Source organism: Nematolebias whitei, chromosome 10 (genome assembly GCF_014905685.2).
Source record: "Nematolebias whitei isolate Nwh7 chromosome 10, NemWhi1, whole genome shotgun sequence".
Classification (NCBI taxonomy): domain Eukaryota; kingdom Metazoa; phylum Chordata; class Actinopteri; order Cyprinodontiformes; family Rivulidae; genus Nematolebias; species Nematolebias whitei.
In genome coordinates this window covers 23,087,708-23,100,407 of record NC_056507.1, presented here as the reverse complement: position 1 = coordinate 23,100,407, position 12,700 = coordinate 23,087,708, and the positions used below count along the sequence as shown (strand labels likewise).

The window sequence follows — 12,700 nt, the reverse complement described above, 5'->3', positions numbered from 1 at the left end:
AATACCATTTTATTTTCACTTGTTATAATATATATATATATATATATATATATATATTTTTTTTTTTTATTTTTTTATTTTTTTTCCTCAATTTGTACGCATCCTTTATGGTTGTCGTTGTTGTCATTCTCTGTTAAAATCAGGTCTCTCTTGTAAATGAGTCCCCAAGACTTACTGGGATTAACCTGTATAAATAAAGGTTGAATGAATGAACAAAACTTAAATCTCTTTTTTATATATATATATATATATATATATATATATATATATATATATATATGCATATAGTTGCACTTGAACGTTTGTGAACCCTTTATAATTTTCTATATTTCTGCATAAATATGACCTAAAACATCATAAAAGTTTCACAAAAGTCCTAAAAGTAGATAAAAAGAACCAAGTTAAACAGATGAGACAAAAAAAAATCATACTTGGTAATTTATTTATTAAGGAAACTGATCCAATATTACTGTACATATTTCTGAGTGGCAAAAGTTTGTGAACATTTTTTTCAGTATCTGGCTGAAAGCAAAGGTCAGTATCTCTATTTTTGTCTCATCCGTCCACAAAACATTCGTCAACAGTCTTCTGGTTTGTCCACGTGATCTTTAGCAAACTGCAGACGAGCAGCCATGTTCTTTTTGGAGAGCAGTGTCTTTCTCCTTCAACCCCGCCATGCACACCATTGTTGCTCAGTGATGGTGGACTCATGAACATTAACATTAATGTGAGAGACCTTCAGCTGCTTAGAAGTTACCCTGGGCTCCTTTGTGACCTCGCCGACTGTTCCACGCCTTGAGTGATCTTTGTTGGTCCACCACTCTGGGGAGGGTAACAATGGACTTAAATTTCCTCCATTTGTACACAATCTGTGTGACTGTGGATTGGTGGAGTCCAAACGCTTTAGAGATGTTTTTATAGATCCCTGTTCTTTAAATCAAACAGGGTGCCCACTCACACCTGATCATCATCGCATTGATTGAAAACTTTTTTCATTCAACCTTTATTTATACAGGCAAGCCTCACTGAGCCACATGGACTCATTTACAAGAGAGACCTGTTGCAGACAGAACATATAAAGTACAGACAACAATAACAGTATGGCAACAATAAACTACAGTAAAAATGGAGTTAAAATAAGAGTAGTGTGTAAAACAATAAATCAGGGTGCCATAAAACAGGGTGAAATACTAAAAACAAGAAAACACCTGACTCTAATTTCACCTTCAAATTAACAGCTAATCCTAGAGGTTCACATACATTTACCACTAACAAATATTTAATATTGGATCATTTTCCACACAAAAATAATGTCCAAGTAAAATATTTTTGTCTCATTTGTTTAAATGGGTTCTCTTTATCTACTTTTAGGACTTGTGTGAAAATCTGATGATGTTTTAGGTCATATTCATGCAGAAATATAAAAAATATAAATGTTCCACAAACTGTCAAGCACCACGGTAAATTGCCTTCATTTTTTGATCCGGACTGCCTCTATAGTACAATTGACTGAGTTAATCCATAAATATACCAAATTACGCCTTAAGAGATTCTAATTATTTTTTTAGAACTTCATTGTTTTTTAAACGTGAATTTGATGTGGTGTCTATTCATCATATTTCTAGCAGTAAATATGTCTGCACTTTACATCCCTTTTTTCATTAACAATAATTTGAGTGTAGAACTGTAGAAGGAATCGTAAAAAGGCACTTGCACTGAAAGACACTATGCTTTTTAATCAACTGGACTTTATTTCTTTGAAATGGAAACAGTTACAGTATTTTATCTGGACAGATGAGTTCTGCATGTTTATACAAACTGAGTCCCTCTTTGCTCTAAAAGAGCTCTCTGGCTTTCCCAGCTTCATTGGGTTTGTGAGATTTTGGACTTTGATCAACTTTTTACTTCATACTTAGAAGAACAAATAAGAGGATAGGGCATGACATACACACAGATATGAACCAATGATATGATTTATTTTGATGATCATGGTAATAGCAGAATATTATGTTAAACCATCGTCCTTTAGTGCTTCTTCTCCCCAATGGGAATGGGACCCAGAATGACTTGACCTTCCCATTCTGGAACTGAGGAAAGAAAAGGACAGCAGGCTGTAAAGCGGGGTGTTGTAAATAGTACACATATGTTGCAATTCTTTGACTATAAAATATATCATGAAGAAAAAAATACTTTTATGGGACATACATTCAGGTTGGTACGCATGACGAATTTTCCTTGTGTTAGGATAAGAAGGATAAAGAGGGTATGCTGGTTTCCCAGGAGCTGCAGGAGCTGGTGCAGGAGCTGGTGCAGGAGCTGGTGCAGGAGCTGGTAAAGTTGTTGCTCCTGGACCAACGACAGTTGAGGTACCAGCTGCAACTGGTGGGATGGTATAAACCACAAAATTGCTAGACTCACAAGAGGCGCAAGCTGCATCAGCTCCACTGACCTCTCTCCATCTACAAATGGAAATGATAGATGTAAATAGTTTTCCAGCTCTGTAATCGTTACTGTTTGCGTACAAATAAACACATAATCTCACCCGCTAGTATAAGAACAAGCTCTGTGGTCATCATCAATGGCCTGAGATGTAGATGTGGCTAGTAAGTAGCAGGTAATGTAAATCTGTTTAAACCATAGGGGTTGGGTTATTGTCATTATCAAAGACGGACAACGTGGTTAAAGTTGGGATTGTTTTGATGATGCTTACCACGCCACTAGTAGCACCCTGGAACCTGAAGGCCTCCAGCTGGAACTGAAGCACGTTCTCTGCAGTGCGAGCCATGTACTTTGACTGGGAGCCTGTGATTCTGGCATCAACCAAACACCTTCACGCAGATAAGATAAACCAAACGAGTTATGGGCTGGTCATACACATTTTCATTTTTTGCAAAAAATAAAATAAAATAAAAGTGAAAAAAGAAAGAAAGAAAGAAGTTTAAAAAAAAAAAAAAAAGCACCAACACTTTTCTGTGAACTTGATTGCCAACTTTACCCGTGGTTGTCGATGAAGGCGTAGTTGGGGGTGGAGGTTACGTCAGTTGTAATAGAAGCTATACATCTGTCTATGTAAACACGCAGGGGTATGTGGAAGTACTGCTTGACGGTAGCCTCTATGCGTATCAGGTCTCCAAGGAAGTACTGGTGACTTGGTCTCTCGTACAGCCAGTCATCTGCACGATGAAACGCAACATCTTAATTAAGTAACATGAACGGAACCCAATTTAACCAGTACGTAAAGCACAATTATTTTTGTTTTATTTTAAATTTTTGAGAGGGGGAAAAAAAAGTGAAACCAAAAACTTTACAAATTGATGAAAAACCTGAAGTTTTGCAGATGGAGAGGCACTGGTATTATCTCCAGAGATCATGGTAAACACAGCATGGTGCTGTGTCTGCACCCTGTCAACAGCTGTGTGCTGAAGACACAGAGGAAGCTACCAAATTAACATGTTTATATCCTTGGTGGATGAAATAGACAAATATTACAACTAATGTCCTGCTATGGGTCTTTGTCTTTAGTTTTGTGTTGATGTTTGGGATTTTATAAGAGTTTTGGCAGTTTGGACTGTTCAGTTGACTTCTGTTATGATTTTTATGATCATACCAATAGAAGTCCATTGTTTCCAGTTTCTCTCACACCACCTGGAAAGCATTAGTAATCAGCACATATGTTGTCAACCCAGAACATCCACAGTTTTCTTCAGTTCTATGTCAGATCATCCGTTTACCTCCATGTTCCTCCCTGATTTTTTTTGTTTGTTGCTGGTTTCCTGCCTTAGTGTAGTTACTAAAGTGTTTTCCTGAGGTCCTGGACCTGCCTCCTGCTTGATTGTATTTGGGTTGCTCATCTCAACAGATGTTAAAAACTGCAACAAGCTATCATTAATATTACATTATAGTTATTATTGTTATTATTATATATTAATAATTAATATTAATAATATATTATCATTATAATTACCGGTCCCTATTGTAAATGAGTCCCCGTGGCTCAATGAGGCTAGTCTGTATAAATAAAGGTTGAATGAATTGATGCTGTGCCATTCCAGAAATTTCTACACTTTATGAGTTCCCCCCAATAATGTCAGTAGTTTTGATTTGTATTAGAGCTGTACAAAACAAAATCTAAATGTTTAATTAGTCAATTTGTTCTCACCAGTCATAAGTGTCAGAGTGAAGTACAAGAACTCCTCGGCCATCTTCACTTGAGAGAATGGCACCCAGTGGGGAATAATGCCAAGACTGCTCACATTCTGGTTTCTAAGCAAAAGAACATGTTTCCATTAGGATAAAGAATCCAGACACTTCTTTGAACAATGTACATTTTATCAGAAAACAAATTTAACATATAAATATTTGGTGTACTTAAGCCTAAAGCTGCTGGTTCCATCATGCTGTAACTGTGTTTCTTTACACACCTTGGGTAGTGGCACTCCACAATTACTGCAGCTTGGCTGGTCCTCACAACAGGAGCACTCCCCATCGGTTTTGGGTTGTAGTTCAAAGTATAGGTGTAGACGAGAGAGTCATCTGTCATCTAGACATAAATGAAAACGTTGCAGTTCATACATGAGCACATATTCCAAGGCTTGTGTGTTATTTCTTATAATGCTTCTTTTTTTCCACTCAGTGGTGTTTTACTTTGTTCTTACCGACAACACACTCCCACAGTCTTGCAATGCAGCTTGATAAATCAACACTTGAGCAGTGGTATCCTCGGATACGGGGGCACAGTCACCTAGGGTGAGGTCAGCTGGACTGATGATCTGGCCAGTGCCGAACATGTCCTTCTTGACTTCCACGTGAGCATAACTCTCTTGACACTGAACAGCAACAGTTGCAGCAGCAACAGGGTATCTCTGTTCGAATGGCACAGTGGGCTTGACTTCAGGCTGGGGCGCTTCAGGATATTTCCAGGTGAGTGGTGGTTCAAATACTTGCTTTTGCTGTTCGGGCTCTTGAGGCTTTTGAGGGTATGAAGGGACTGGAGGGTATTTTGAAGGATAGGTCTGGGCATCACATAAGCTGCCAATCAAGGCCAGCACCACAATGCAAACAGCAGCCAACTTCATCATTATGGCTTCACAACCACGAGTGATCTGAAAAGTTCACTGGGTGCTGTAGGAAATGGGGAAGTGTGCACCTGCTTTTATAATACATTGGACTTGTTTACTCATGTTACAATCCCACCCCTTAAACTGACCATTCACCGACATCATGACCAATGAGGCAAAACTTCAGTCAATTAAATAATTACAGTTCTCAAATAAACACAACAACCCATTAAACTGAATTATGAACATCTTTGACACTAAATTAAACACATTTACTTCAAGGGTGCTTTCTTCCAGCACATTTTATCCAAACTGATCATGAAAATGTACTAATAGTTGGCAGATTAATCTGAAAACACTGTAGGTCACAAAAAGTTACGCTGACCCTGGGTTAGGTTTTCCTGCCCCAGAAAGAAATAGATGCTGCCAAAGTAAATTCTGTGAGGTTGAATCAATATGGTCCCGACTAATAACAAGCATGAAAAGTGTCCTTTTCACATGTGCTGAGTTAAAGTAACCCAGAGTACCTGAACACATGATGGTCCTAAGAGCAGAAAACAGTTAAACATAAAAAGCCTAGATTCCATTTAGTGCTTATTAAAATGTATATTTTACTGGTTTTAAATGCTGGTTCATTCTGGTAGAAGGAGAAACCCTAGCAGTATTTCAACTAGTACAATTGATTAAATAATGCCTTGTTTCTTTTTGTGCTTTTCACAAAACTATTTTCAGTTCTGTCCCCTGACTGATTTTTTTTTCAGATTATTACAAACATACATAAAAAATATGTTCAGTATACAGATAACCATTCAGAGCTAAACCAGCATTTGGTACCTTAAATGTTTAAATGAGCTGTGGTTCACATGTTGCCTTTTCTTTTTCCTTAAAATCTAAATTAAATGCTTTAGTACAGGTTGTACACAGGCATATTTGCATTTATGCATCATAGAGTGTGTTTTTAAACAATATTCATTACATATAGTGTGGCATATTATATCTCCCTCTTTGTTTCACCTTGGAGGGAACAGGTTGAGGCATCTGTTTTGCAAATATATCAGGGCAAACTTTATGAACAAATCCACTTATCCTGACATTACAGAAGTAGCTTAGCTTTAAATTATAAAAACATAAGAAAAATGATTTACAAAATAAAAAAGAAGGAACACGTGCCTGTGATTAGGTTGGCTGACTTTGAGACATACTTTGCAACAGTTGTAAAATTTTAATTCTTTTAGTGGATGTGCTTTTTGGACCTTGAGTGTCTTAAAAACAAACTTTGCACACTTTTACTTCCTCTGGATGACATTAATTTGGCATCAGTTCTAATGTAAAAATAAACTCTGTTATTTTTGATTGTTTCCTCCACCTGCACAATATCACTACAACTGGAAACATCTTGTCACAAAGTTATGCAGAAAAACTGGCCCATGCATTTGTCACTTCTATCGTAATTCTTTATCATCTGACTGTCCAAAAACTCTTTAGAAAGTCTTCAGTTGATCCAAAATGCTGCTGCTAGAGTTCAAATGAGAGTTACAAAGAGAGATGCTATTTCCCATGTTTTAGCTTCTACCAAACTCCATATTTTATATTAAAGATCTTATTATTCCATATTCTCCAAACAGGACTTCAGGTTTACTTGTGGTTCCTAGAGTTTCTAAAAGTAGAATGGGAGACAGAGCTTTCGGTTATCAGTCTCCTCTCTTTGTGGAACTAAATTCCAGTTTTATATGTGAAACTTTGTCTACTTTTTAAGACTTGCCTTTTTGGTCAATCCTATATTTGGGTTCAGCTTGGGTTTCCTGAGCTATTCCTTAGTTAGTTATGTCCAATTTTTATTTTACAGAAAAGAGCCATAAGAATTATTACCAGAAAAGATTATAACCATCCGTCAAATATATTGTTTCATCAGCTAAAGATATTAAAATTTTATGACTTGGTTGATTACAATATCTTACTGTTTATGTATGGAGCCAACAAAAACATACTACCTACTAACATTCAAGGGAAATTTGTTAAAAGAGAAAGTAATTATTATCTTAAGGGGATGGAGATGTTTGTGAAGCCGTGGTGTCGCACCAGTCTGAAGATGCGATCCACTATATCTCAGGGTATTAGATTGTGGAATGATCTGGAGGTTGATATTAAAAATGCCAAAACTATGTACATATTCAAGAGGATGATAAAAATTTGTTTTTAAAAAAAATATTAAGTATAATGTGAGTTCATAAAAATTGTTTACAGTTGATCTTATATTTTAACTAAGTTTTTTTTTATTATTTTTTACTTTTTTATTTTTTTTATAAATTCATCTTGCTTTTGTATAGTAATTTTGTTTGGAATATATTTTGGGGACAAGGGGCAGATATTATAAGAATTCATTCTTCTTCTGCTGCCTTTCATTTTATTTCGGTGATTGTATATCTTTTTTCTTTTCTTTAAATTGTATTATATTTGTTGTTTGGATGAAATGAAATGGATGAATAAAACATACATACATACATACATGTTGCTAAAGGTATGACTGCTGGAGGACAAACTGACAATGTTTCCTCACTCTGCTGTTGTCTTTACTCTTTGTACTCACCATCCTGGTATTTATGTTGTTCTCATTAACGTGTTTTTTGTTGTTGTCTGTCTTCACAAATAACGGAGCCCGAGATGGTGTAGAGGCAGGGCAGCCGGCTCGGGACCCGAAAGTCCCAGGCTCGATCACCGGTCACTGCACAACTCGTGGTGTCTCTGAGCAGCACACCTCATGCCCAAATTGCCCCCCCACCCAATCCACGCATGCACGGAGAGAACATGCAAACTCCACCCAGAAAGGCCCCTGGACCGGGGTTTGAACCAAGGACCTGCTCGCTGAGAGGCAGCAGCTCTACCAGTTGTGCCACCGTGCTGCCCCATTATTATTATTATTATTATTATTATTATTATTGTTGTTGTTGTTGTTGTTGTTGTTGTTGTTGTTGTTGTTGTTGTTGTTGTTGTTGTTGTTGTTAGTAGTAGTAGTATACAGATTAGAGGCAACCTTAGTGTCTTGCTCGAGGATATTCTGCATGTGGTGAGAGAAGCCAAAATGGATTTGCTAATTCTGATTGGCAGATAATTGCTCTTTCTTTTGAGCACTATGTTTTATTTCCATTTTTTATTTAATTTAGATACTTAACATACAGTAGGTATTTATTTGTATCATAAGGGAACAACTATGCATGAATGAATTATTTTACAAAATCAAGTTTCTTTGTGTAGCAGAAAATAATGGATGAAGAACAAGCTTTTTGTCTTTAATTTGTATTTACATCAAATCACACTTAGATTGTTAGTAAAACGACAACGTGGTGGTGGAGTGTGTGTGTGGGTGGGGGTGGGGGGGGGGGGGGGTGTTCTATGAAAAAAACAAAATAATGGTGATGCATTGACCTAAATGTAATATTAGTTATAAAAACTAAACAATATTTGAGGTAATTTAAAAACTTATTTTGGCCATGAATGTGCAGACTGAGCAAAACTGAGGCATATTGAAAGGGCTTGTTAAATACATGTAAATGATCTGCCAAACATCTATTTCAAAATGAAAGATAAGAATTATTTATTTACTGTTTGACCGTGAGTGCTTAGTTTAGGTCATAAAGACCTTGTGAAGATTTTTTTTTCTGTTCAAACAAGAATAAGCTGATTCACTGAGAATCGTATTAAAGAGTTCATGCAATTGTAAAGGTTTTAAAAAGAAGTGTTTATGAATATTGTTATATGTTTGCATGTTTATTGTGATAACAATTATATTCCTATAATAAAATGTATATATATGTGACACTGTATTCTGTTCAGTGCTCATATTTTTGACAGTGCAGCTTATCTCTTCACCCCATTCTGCCTTCTCATTGGCAGCTGTGAGCAACAAATCAGATGAGAGACAACAAGTCAGCATGACTTACGCCTTATAAAAGTCAGACCATTTCCACCACAGCTTTCACAGCATCTAGTGGTTTTTTTTTTTTTGTAAATCACTCTATGCTGTGAGGCCCAACAATGAAGCTGATTTATTGTTGTCTCTTGGCAGTTGCTCTTCACAGCAACCTGGCTGTTGCTCAGTTGAGCAAACCTTCATATCCTCAGAAGCCATCGTATCCTCTGCCACCCCAATATCCTCCTGCTCAGCCCCCTGCTCAGCCCCCCCCGTATCCTCAACCTGCTCAGCCCCCTGCTCAGCCCCCTGCTCAGCCCCCCCAGTATCCTCAACCTGCTCAGCCCCCTGCTCAGCCCCCTGCTCAGCCCCCTCAGTATCCTCAACCTGCTCAGCCCCCTGCTCAGCCCCCTGCTCTGCCCCCCCAGTATCCACAACCTGCTCAGCCCCCTGCTCAGCCCCCTGCTCAGCCCCCCCTGTATCCTCAACCTGCTCAGCCCCCCCAGTATCCTCAAGCTCCTCAAAAGCCTTCATATCCTCAGCCCCCCCAGAATCCACCTCAGTATCCTCAGAAGCCTTCGTATCCTCAGCCCCCCCAGAATCCTCCTCAGTACCCTCAGAAGCCTTCATATCCTCAGCCCCCCCAGAATCCACCTCAGTATCCTCAGAAGCCTTCGTATCCTCAGCCCCCACAGAATCCTCCTCAGTATCCTCAGAAGCCTTCGTATCCTCAGCCCCCCCAGAATCCTCCTCAGTATCCTCAGAAGCCTTCGTATCCTCCTCAGCCCCCCCAGAATCCTCCTCAGTATCCTCAGAAGCCTTCGTATCCCCAGCACCCTGAGAATCCTCCTCAGTATCCTCAGAAGCCTTCATATCCTCAGACCCCCCAGAATCCACCTCAGTATCCTCAGAAGCCTTCATATCCTCAGACCCCCCAGAATCCTCCTCAAACTCCTCAGAAGCCTTCGTATCCTCCTCAGCCCCCTCCACCTCAGTATCCTCATACGCCTTCATATCCTTTGCCTCCTCCACCTGAGCTCCCCCAGTATCCTCAGAAGCCTTCATATCCTCCAGCTACTCCACCTCAGTATCCTCCAAATGTTCATTATCCCCAGCTCCCTCCAAGTTCATTTCAAACTTGTGAAGTACCAGAGAACTACAAAATACAATGTGGCGCTTCCAGTATCACTGCCACAGATTGTCAAGCCATAAACTGCTGCTTTGATGGACACATGTGCTATTACGGAAAATTTGGTAAAAGCTTCCATTTTTCTTTCACATTTTCCAGATCTTGAAAAATGTTTTGCTCAAAGACTCACAAATGAAAATGTATTGAGTTTGCACCTTGTTTTCTACTTTGTTTGTTCCAGTAACTCTTCAGTGCACCAAGGATGCCCAAATCATTTTAGTTGTGGCCAGAGATGCCACCCTACCCTACATTGACTTAGAGTCAATTAGTTTACTTGGAAGTGGTCCACATTGCAGTCCTGTTGGTACTACATCAGCTTTTGCCATCTACCAGTTCCCTGTGACTGACTGTGGCACTGTCATGACGGTAATGGGGGAATTGTGTCTCTTTAATTTGATTTGTATTCAATTTGCCAGAATTAAATGTTTCGTTTATCTTGTAGGAGGAGCCTGGGTTTATAAGTTATGAGAACAGTATGATTTCTTCATACGAAGTGGCAGTTGGGCCTTATGGATCCATCACCAGGGACAGTCACTTTGAGTATGTGTTTTAATGTCCAAAAAATTATTGCTTACTACACAAGCTGAACCTGTAACAGCATGTTGACAATCTCTTGAAGACACAAGATTATTCGGTTTAGCAAAAAAATACTAACTGCAAGTGTTAGCCAATAAGTTCAGTTAGCTGCACTCAAGACCGTTTCAAATCATCTATCTTATTTCTTGTCTTAGGCTGCATCTCCAGTGTAAATACACTGCTACTGCTGTTGAGGCTTTGGTCATCGAGGTTGGTGTGGTTCCTCCACCACCAGGAGTTGCAGCTCCTGGACCTCTGCGTGTTGAACTCAGGATTGGCAATGGAGTTTGTGCTACCAAGGGTTGTGTCGAAGGTAAGTGTAAAAGACATGGTCTGTACAGATGGTTTTTTTGTATGTTTGCCTGTGTCTGTATCACCAACCACACTTTTTTGTTTCTTACAGAACAAGTGGCCTACACCTCCTATTATGCTGATACTGACTACCCTGTTACAAAGGTTCTCAGGGACCCAGTGTATGTTGAGGTCCACATTCTGGAGAGGACTGATCCCAACATTGTCCTGACTCTTGGAAGATGCTGGGCAAATACCAGCCCCAACCCAAGCAATCTCCCACAGTGGGATTTGTTGATTAATGGGTAAGAGCTAGTTTTGGTAGACATGAAGACTTTTATGTCACATTTATAATGTAGTTTTTACCCTAATGAACTCTTTTCTTGTGCAGATGCCCCTACCGTGACGATCACTATCTAACAAAACTCATCCCTGTGGATTCTTCATCTGGAGTCACATACCCAACCCACTACAGGAGATTTGTTTTCAAGATGTTCACTTTTGTTAGCGGGAATGCAGCTGATGTCACCAAGACGGCTCCTTCAGATCAATCATTTATTCCTCTCACAGAACAAGTATGAATTGGTTTTGAAGTGCATTGTTTGATATATTCTGCTCAACACACCTTGTTAACACATCTGCAAATATGTTATTTTCTAAATCAGGTGTATATACACTGCGATACTTCTGTATGCCAGCCTTCTGCTTCAGATAACTGTGAACCAAAGTGCTTCAGGAAAAGTAAGTAGTTTTTTTGTTGCATCAGTATAGTGACTATCTGAGCATTTATTCACTTGAATAGATGTTTAAGCAGTGTGGTTGTAACTATTTATCTCATCGTGACTTACTCTTGTCGTGTTCTTTGTGCAGAGAGAGAGATTTCTGGTTCTACCAAGAAACTCTTCAGAGAAGAGTCCACTTTGATCAGCAGTAAGGAACTTATCATCACTCAACCCAGTTCTAGCATCGTCCGTTAGACCATTCTAATCATCAAAGTTCCTGATGTGTATCTAAAATCAACTGAGTTTCAAATAAATCCTTCTTTGGCTGAATTATTATGTGTGGTCTGATCGTGTTTATGTACTTTCAATAAAATCACATATTTCTGCATTAAATTATATTTTTGTTATTAAAAAACACTTAAGGTTGGGCTTTTCAGTTAAAAGCACTTTTTTATTTATTTTAATGAGTGAACAATCTTTCTTATGATAAATGTGTGTGTGTGTGTGTGTGTGTGTGTCCTTGTTTATGCTACTTTGTGAGGCCCATTTTTCCAACTTATACTACATTGTGGGGACCAACTTCTCCTTATGGGGCCCAAAGCCCGGGCCCCATAAGAAGAAGTCCCGTTGGTGGGTTAGGGGCTAGGTTTAGGACTAAGGTGTGAATTGAGGATGTGTTAGGTTTAGGGTTAGGTATGTACTGGTAATGGTTAGGTTATGGATAAAGGTCATGGTTAGGCTATAGAAATGAATGAAAAATGAATGGAAGTCAATGCAAAGGCCCCACAAAGATAGCAAAACAAACCTGGGTGTGTGTGTGTGTGTGTGGTTTGTAAAGCCTTTATATTTTTATATATTTATGCATGAATGTGACCTAAAGCATCATCAGATTTTCACACACATTCAAAAAGTAGATAAAGAGAACCCAGTTAAACAAATGAGACAAAAATATTACACT

The 12,700-nt window shown here is 38.6% G+C and overlaps 2 protein-coding genes across 2 annotated transcripts; one reads left to right on the top strand and one right to left on the bottom strand.

Moving 5' to 3' along the window:
• Positions 1-2,025: 2,025 nt before the first annotated feature.
• On the bottom strand, positions 2,026-5,078 carry LOC119416031 (zona pellucida sperm-binding protein 3-like). Its single transcript, XM_037683199.1, has 8 exons — positions 4,656-5,078; positions 4,422-4,540; positions 4,160-4,263; positions 2,996-3,173; positions 2,711-2,828; positions 2,543-2,625; positions 2,206-2,459; positions 2,026-2,087 (listed from the first exon to the last, which is right to left on the bottom strand). The coding sequence occupies exons 1-8, from the start codon at positions 5,076-5,078 to the stop codon at positions 2,026-2,028; spliced, it is 1,341 nt and encodes a 446-aa protein (XP_037539127.1).
• A 4,011-nt stretch (positions 5,079-9,089) lies between these two features.
• LOC119416030 (zona pellucida sperm-binding protein 1-like) lies at positions 9,090-11,997 on the top strand. The gene is made up of 8 exons (XM_037683198.1): positions 9,090-10,218; positions 10,335-10,519; positions 10,596-10,693; positions 10,885-11,042; positions 11,133-11,325; positions 11,412-11,595; positions 11,686-11,761; positions 11,891-11,997. Exons 1-8 carry the CDS (start codon positions 9,090-9,092, stop codon positions 11,995-11,997), a joined length of 2,130 nt encoding a protein of 709 aa, XP_037539126.1.
• The last annotated feature ends 703 nt before the right edge of the window (positions 11,998-12,700 follow it).